This window comes from Centrocercus urophasianus, unplaced genomic scaffold (genome assembly GCF_019232065.1).
Source record: "Centrocercus urophasianus isolate 14NV4802_14NV808 unplaced genomic scaffold, USGS_Curo_1.0 seq_786, whole genome shotgun sequence".
NCBI classification, from domain to species: Eukaryota; Metazoa; Chordata; class Aves; order Galliformes; family Phasianidae; genus Centrocercus; species Centrocercus urophasianus.
Genome location: NW_024885406.1, coordinates 29882 through 37323, shown reverse-complemented (window position 1 = coordinate 37323; position 7442 = coordinate 29882). Strand labels below are relative to the sequence as shown.

The window sequence follows — 7442 nt, the reverse complement described above, 5'->3', positions numbered from 1 at the left end:
GTTCGGAAATCCTCTTTCACAGACTGCAACCCACGTGTTGTTTTTTCCTTACTTTGCCATTCCAATTCCCTGCCCATCCTGCTGTATAGGCAGTGAGCAACCAACTAGCTGGGCGCTTACCTTCCCTGCTGGGTCAGCAGACTGCACCCCAGCAACATGTGCTGCTGAAATGGGTGCAAAATATCCTCCGCACAATTTGTCTCTGCTGAGAAAATCTCAGTAACAAAAGTTTAAATCCTACAAAATCCATGGAAAAAAAAAACCACAAGAAAATAATTTAAAACATTTATTTGAAACACAAGCGTTACAGACTAGAGGTGGTCTGGAAAATAGTATCTTGCTTTGCTCTTATTACAAGACAAACCATTTTTCCCCGTTTGCTTTTCTTTTCTCAAGGCCCGAATGTCACTGAACTCTCTTCTCAGCTTGCCCGTTGGGCACACCGTGGCAAAGATTGGGGTCACTTCTTTTGGCCGTTCTACAGATTGGAAAACACAGCATCTTTTTCATCCTTTGCAGGAGGAAAGCAACCGCTCTTGCTTCATCAGGTGGTTCTTCACAGACAAGTTGTTTCCTATCTCCATAGGCAGACATAATAACAGCTTGGAAGAGGTTGATCAAAACACAGGTCATCACCAGCAGGAAGGAGGTGAGGAAAAAACCACCCATCAGCCTGCTGGATGAAAATGCAGTATCTCTGAAAGCAGACACGCAGTAAGAGAATACGGTCTGAGCTGAGTGAATCATATTATTGTAATTCCATTCATGCTGGCCAAACACAAGGTAGCCAAGAGCCATAAAGATAGAGAAGTACACCACCACCACAGAGGCCATTGAGGAGATCCCAGGAAGGGCTGCCAAGATTGATCTCTGAGCCAGACGCACCTCATAAAACAATTGAGAATACTTTAGTGTCTTCAAAACTGCAAGAAATGCCAAAAAGCCCAAAGTATTCCTTAGATTCTGATCTAGATGAGAAGCTGCATGAAAAGGAATGAAATCGTTTGGATAAAGTAAGAAAAAATGAACGATATCAGCTCCCATCTTGAACTTTAAAACCTGGAAAGGAACAATCAGGAAGAATGCCAATTTTAAGATGAAGCTGATTGTCCTGGAAATATTTTTTTTTCCTTGGACCATGCTGTAGAGGCCATCTGCAACGTACATGAGCAGAAAGGCAACAGCAGCTAGGAAAAACAATTGTTGACCTTTAGTTTGCTGATGGAAAATGGGGACAGCAAATGAGTGTACTGACAAAGTTGGTTTTATGATCCCAAAATCAGACAGTTCAAATATGACTGAAATGCTGCAAAAGAGATCTCCATCAGACATGAACGTAGTCAGTTCGATGATCACAGCCCAGGTCTTTTCATCAAGCCAGTTGCTCTCCTGCAGCAAATCCAGCCTTGTTGTTGAATTACGTCTTCCTTCTTCAGGGAAAAAGTAAAACGTGTATCCTCCTGGTCCATATGTGTGCAGATCTCCGTATGAGAAGTAAGTCCAGGGAGCCCTGTTTGGTTGGTAAGTAAACCCAGGGTAACTGCTGGTTTCCTCGGAAAAAGAACGGTTGGCGACTTTTGTCCACGTGCCAGCATAGTCACCTTTCTCTTCGAGGTCCCTGCCGTATTTGTGAAGGCAGTGGCTTTTACTGATTACAAATTTATTTACAAAGCTGTGAGGGTGGAAACACGTTTTCTCAGTACCTTTAGCCCGCACTTGCCTCATCCTAGGCAAACCGATGATTTTGGATGAGCTGTCGGTAAGAAAAGTTGGCTGAACGTCGTTGTGGATCAAAGGCAAGAAGGTGTCGTTCACCCACGTGTAAATATCTGCCAGCTTAACCACAGCAGGGAGTCTGGGAGAGAACTGGTTCCGAATAAATTGGTTGTAGTGGAAACTGTTAGTGTTCTCAGTAGAATAAGCAAAACATAAGACAACTGCTAAAACCACAAGGTGACCGATAACATCTTTTATGAAAATGAATGCCCTGACTTTAATTTTTGCCGTTTCCAGCATCTTTGCAATTTCCCCATCTTTTAAAGGCTTGTACTGCTTGGTGTCTCTGATCTGGGCAAGCTTGAAGTGCTTCTCCCGCATCTCTTCTTCATTCATTGCTTCCTTTTCTGCTTTAATCTCAGAAGAGAGATCCTGGGTAAACCATGGAATGTTTTCACAGTATTTTGGACGAACTGTTTTCAAAGCTGAGTAACAACTGATTTTTATGATTGAAACAAAGAACACATTTTGAATAAAGGAAGTTGCCGACGCTAAAAGCCACTCCAGCGAAGTCTGGTAGCCGTAAGACAGACCATACAGTACAATGAAAAATGACGATACCCCACTTACAATTATCACTAACACCCACGAGAGATAGACACACCACCAACAACAAACTATGGGTGGTCTCTTGCAAAAAGGCACAGAGCTAACGCTGAGTAGCTTGCTTTCTTCCTGCAAGTTACCTGCTTCCTTTGCGCCGTTATTGCTGAAATTGGAATTTGACGGTACTCTTCTCTGCCTGGCCTTAACCTTTGGACGGGAATTCTTTCCTGTTTGCTCCTTGTCTCCGGCGGTACTTGCACCTCCTTCAGAAACTGGGCAGTTACTGCTGTTCTGGGGAGCTCCCTGGCTTCTCGTCTTTCCCTCAGTTCTTCTTCTCCTCAAGTTATGCGTCGGGCCCTGAGAATCGCTGTGAGCAGCAACGTTCTCCGGGGAACTAATGCTACCAGATTGTGCTGACGTTTCTGAACGTTTCCTTTTTTGCAAATGTACTCTCCAGGTTTTAAGATTCCCAGGAAGCAGAGTTAGACTTCTCTCTGGGTTCTTCTGGGAATACTTAAATAAGGCCATTATAATCATTTCCACAGGTACTGTAATCAAAGCACATTCAATGCCTATGGCAATTGATCTCAAGTACCTCAGGTGTCTTGGAGATTCTTCATCCCTGTCAGCACTAAAGAACATAATGTTAACAGACAGGTTTAATAATAATATTGTTAGACAGGAAGATAACCTTTGGAGCCTGCTATAAGTGCCAGTGAGAACCTGAGCAAAAACGGAGAGCCATAGATGGCCCTCTTTCAGACCACTGGCCAGATCAATCAAAAAATAATCCTTTCTGGATAGAGGTGCTTTTGGGTTGGTGACGGAAAATGTCCTTTCTAGTAAGCCATCTCCCTTGTCAAGGGCAAGCCATTTCCTGCACATAAAGAACCAGGTCTTCCGAGCGGACACGTGTTCAACTTTGGCTCTGCTTAAGAACCAGCCTGGCGATGGGCCTCTGTTGTTGTGCCAGACCCTGAAGGCGCGGATGTCTCCCAGGTCTTCCTTCGTAGTCAAGAGAAAACAGTCAGTGCTTCCTCGACGGAAAGCAGGAAACTGTGGATGCCGCAAGCAGTGGATATCACTTGTGCCGTTCTGGCCGATGAGCTGAAGAAAAACATCTGCGCTGGTTCCAGCTCCCCAGCGACTGCCGGTGTACAAAGTGACCAAAAAGCTGACTTTATCAAAGGGGTCGTTGTCGGGCAGAACTATAATTTTGTCTTTGCTGACCATCTCAGCCCTGTCTTTCCGCACGGCCCAGAGAGACAAAAGAAAGTAGGCTGCAAAAATGAAGAGCACTGTTAGAAGGGTCACGGGGTTCTTAGGGATGTCCGCTATTAGGTTTCCTTTGAGATCTACTCTGTTGGGGGTCACAATGACTTTGGCTGCCAGGAACTTGATGTCAAATGTGGATGTATTTGAAGCAGTGAGGACTGACCGGCTCCTGTGACTCCGCTTCATGCTGCAGACACAGTGTACCCGTTGCCAGTTGGTCAGGGAACCAAGTCTGCACGTGTCCTCCCTCCACTGATTTTGAACTCCCCCCAGAAACAAGCAGTGATCGCTAAAAGTGTGTATGCTCACCAGCCTCATGTTTGGATACCTTGTGATGTAGGGGGTCAGCAAGACGATGGAAATGTTCTGACTCTGAGCACCGCTTCCTTGAGCTGCGACGTTCAGCACTGACTCGGTGAGGCAGATGATGTAAGGAGCCTTGATGTTACACTCTTCATCCACTGCCTTGGTTTTGCTTGCCACCGTTGTCATGTTGTGAAAAGCATCAAAAGAGGCGATGGGAAAATTCTGAGTGACATTAGTGCCAGTGAACACGAGCACCTGGAAAGCCACTTCTAATTTGGTCAGGATCTGGATGTATATGATCTTGGTATCTCTGTTCACCTCCAGACTAAATCCTCCGGTTGTGTAGGTTTGTGTTTTATCAGGTCCCATTGCTAACTGAAATGTTAATGATTTGGTATCTTTCCTAGCAATAAGGACGTTTGCTTCTTCAGGCAGGATCCCTAGCAGATCCCCATTAGCCTTGGCCTCTGCCATTTTGAAGCCCAAGATGGCTGTTGCAATTCCTGAAGTATAATTCAACCAAGGGAAAGGGTTTTCATCAAACTCAAACAGGGCAGTGGAAATGACGGCATTGTAAGACAACCTTGAAGAGTTTCCAGTTTTTAGTGTTGGATAGAAACAATTCCTGCAGGCTTCTGTGGTAGAGAAAGCATTTGCAACATCCCAGTTTTCGTCCTTCATCAAAGTGATTTTCCAGTTGCTGGTTTCCATGACAGTGTCTTCCTCCCCAGGGACTTTGCCTTGGAAAACAATCTCAGTTAAGTTTTCCATGATGGAGAAGACTTGCGTGACTGCACTAACATTGACCTTCCTGCGACGCAGAAGAGCAGCGCTTAGGATGTTGGACAAGCATTTTAGAATTCCAGTGGTCTGAATTTCTGTTTGTTCAGACCAGCGGCTCTCATTCCTCTGTGTTTTCAACACCCCGGTTACTTCAGTCAGTTTTGTAATGGCAATCTCTTGCGATCGAGCATTCACTTCCTCAGGTTGCTCTGTGACTTGAAAAAGAGACGCTACCACTTGGTTAATTTCCATCGTGCTCTCAACCGAAATATTCAGAGCTGCCTTAAGCAGGCTTTCCCTCAACTGAGCCTTGGGTATTGGGAGTGTTGGTGCGGCTTCGATGTAGTTTAGGACAGAAGCTGCAAGATAAGCCAAATAACCCGCATTAAAATAGTCTCCGGTCTGGAGATAAGCTGTCATGGGCGCACTTAAACCACTCACTGAGGCAAACAGTTCATGAAACACAACAGCTAGCGGTCGACTTCTCACTGGGTTCTGTGCTCTGACATGCAGACTCACTTGGGTAAACGCCCCCAGAGAGTCACACACTTGAACGTACAGTGTCAGAGCGTACCTCCGAGAGGGGACACCAACTGGGAGGGGAGATGGAGGCATTCTAGGCTGGTAGCCAAAGTACACAATTGTGCCAAATGTGTTGTCCTCCACCGAGTTAATTTTGGCAGTTTTGGATACGTCGGAAGCTACTATGACTTTGTAAGTCAGGGGTAAGTTGCTGTCCGAAAATCCACTGCACTGGACAACAAATTTTGTCAGGAAAGCTGTACCGCGGTGTGGGCTGACGCTACACTTGCCAGCCCTGGGTGGAGAGTTTACTTTAAATGCATATCTGTAGAGGGATGACCTACCGCCCCAGGTAGTCACTTGTAGTAGCAGTATGTATGATTGATCTGCAGTACTGGTAAAAGTCAGAGCATGTATAGAAAGGTACGCACCAAACTCACCTGTTGAGGTTGTGGAAGACCAGTCAAAGCTAATTTCTGAAGAATTTTCCATCCAAAGCGATGAGTGGTGGACTGGCTGGCTGCTTGTTTGACAGTTGAGGCATTTGCCTGACAACGTAAACCTCTCTGTCGGAATTACAGCGCTGCCACAGTTTTCAAGGCACGCCACATCCAGGAGAGGTGAGAAGCCAGACTGCACGTTTACGCTTTGGTCGGCATAACTCTGTCTTCTATCCTTTTGAATGACTAAACGGAAGTGGTAGACAGTGTTTCCCGGGAGCGATTCCGGTGCTAGCACTTGAACAGCCCCTGAAGACGTCAGCCACCTCAAATCCCTCTGGGCTGGATGACATTTATTTCCCGCACTGATTCTCATGCTTTCATAGTCCAATAGCTTCTTAGTGCAGTACCAAGTAAACGTGAGTCCCTTTAGTCGTTCCGGTGAATCGGGGTCGTAGGACACGGAGCCATCGAGAGTCCAATTATCAAAAAAGCCCACTGTCCGGAAGTTGCCTCCTGCAATACTTGCCACAAGATCACTTCTCTCTATCTCTATGAAAACCCTGTCTGTCTTACTGAAGGATCTTTTGGTCCCGAGCACATATACTGAAGCAGTAAAGTAGACCTGATACATTCCATAATCCAAGGTCCAGCTGGGAACCGTTAGCTGTACTGTGTTGACACCGTGCATCGCTGATATATTTAAAGGTTGGTCCCAGTCTGGATTAGTTTTCATGTCCTTAACAGCATAGAATATCCACTGAGGCTTTATGGACACGTGGAGGTTGCAGTCCACTAGCACTCTGGCATACAGGTAAAACGTTGTCCCCTTTTTCTGACGTATGACAGAGGTATGAAGAGGAGGTTTTTGAATTGTAACCGAGTTTAATTTGCAGGCTGCTTCCTGGTGAAGCACTGCCAGCTCTGTTGCTTTTGAAGTGTCATCCCTGACGCTTGGGAGAGCCGGTGTCAGTCCATTTCGGGTGCTGCTCACTTTTGCCACGAACCCTTGGTGTTTCTCAGGATCCCCGGGGAAAGCAGAGCAATGGAACAAGCAGGCGGCGCTTCTCGTGCCATCACGGTATGTGTGTGAGCTCTTCTGGGCAGCCCACCTTGCTGACATCTCGATGCTCAAGTTGCGATAAAGGCACTCGGGTGCGGCGCATGAGGCAGATGAGCACTGCACTGTAATGAGACTGGAGGCCACCGGCCAGAGAGCGCTTCCCAGGGAGAGGCCTGACTGGAGCGTGAGCTGCCCTGACCAGAGGGAGGTGTTCTTCACCCAACCCCAATTCAGGTACCAGCGGCAGTGCGGCGGGGAGGCAGGCTGCCTCTCTGTGCTCTCTGCCTCCGCTGTCGCTCCTGGGGCTGGCCGGTACCTGTGGAAAGAGTTGTTTCTGCATTGAGCATTGAAAAGTGCAATTGGTCTAAAGAATTAAGCTGTAACATATCCTTAGAAATAACTGATGTGGAAAGTAAGAATACCGTATACATCTTAGGAACATATATTAGGAACATGGCTACCGAATTACCTAACAAACACTTTCTCACAAAGCTGCAATAGGTTTGGAATGTTCTAACCAGTATGGGTACAGTATTCTGAACTAGGAGACATACTGTGAGGTTGTTCATTAGAGCGGCAGAAGCAAAATACATCTAACAGACTTTCAAGGAGTCAGGGCCTTTACACAGAGCAGAACTGTCCCACTCTGTGGGAATGTTAGGATGCCATACACTGGCTCCAAGATACTCCCCTCTATCCTCCTCCCGAGCTTGTCTCTACGCAGGGACAGA

The 7442-nt window shown here is 46.4% G+C and overlaps 1 protein-coding gene across 1 annotated transcript in view; it reads right to left on the bottom strand.

The window, feature by feature from the left end:
* Positions 1 to 273: 273 nt before the first annotated feature.
* The window catches only part of LOC122171051 (polycystic kidney disease and receptor for egg jelly-related protein-like), a 7841-nt gene continuing 672 nt past the window's right edge, over positions 274 to 7442 (bottom strand). The window contains exons 3-4 of the mRNA XM_042838382.1: positions 5649 to 7027; positions 274 to 5045 (exon numbers count right to left, since the gene is read on the bottom strand). Of these exons, the coding sequence (XP_042694316.1) occupies positions 406 to 5045; positions 5649 to 7027 (6019 nt within the window). The 3' untranslated portion in view covers positions 274 to 405. The remainder of the gene's footprint in view (positions 5046 to 5648; positions 7028 to 7442) is intronic.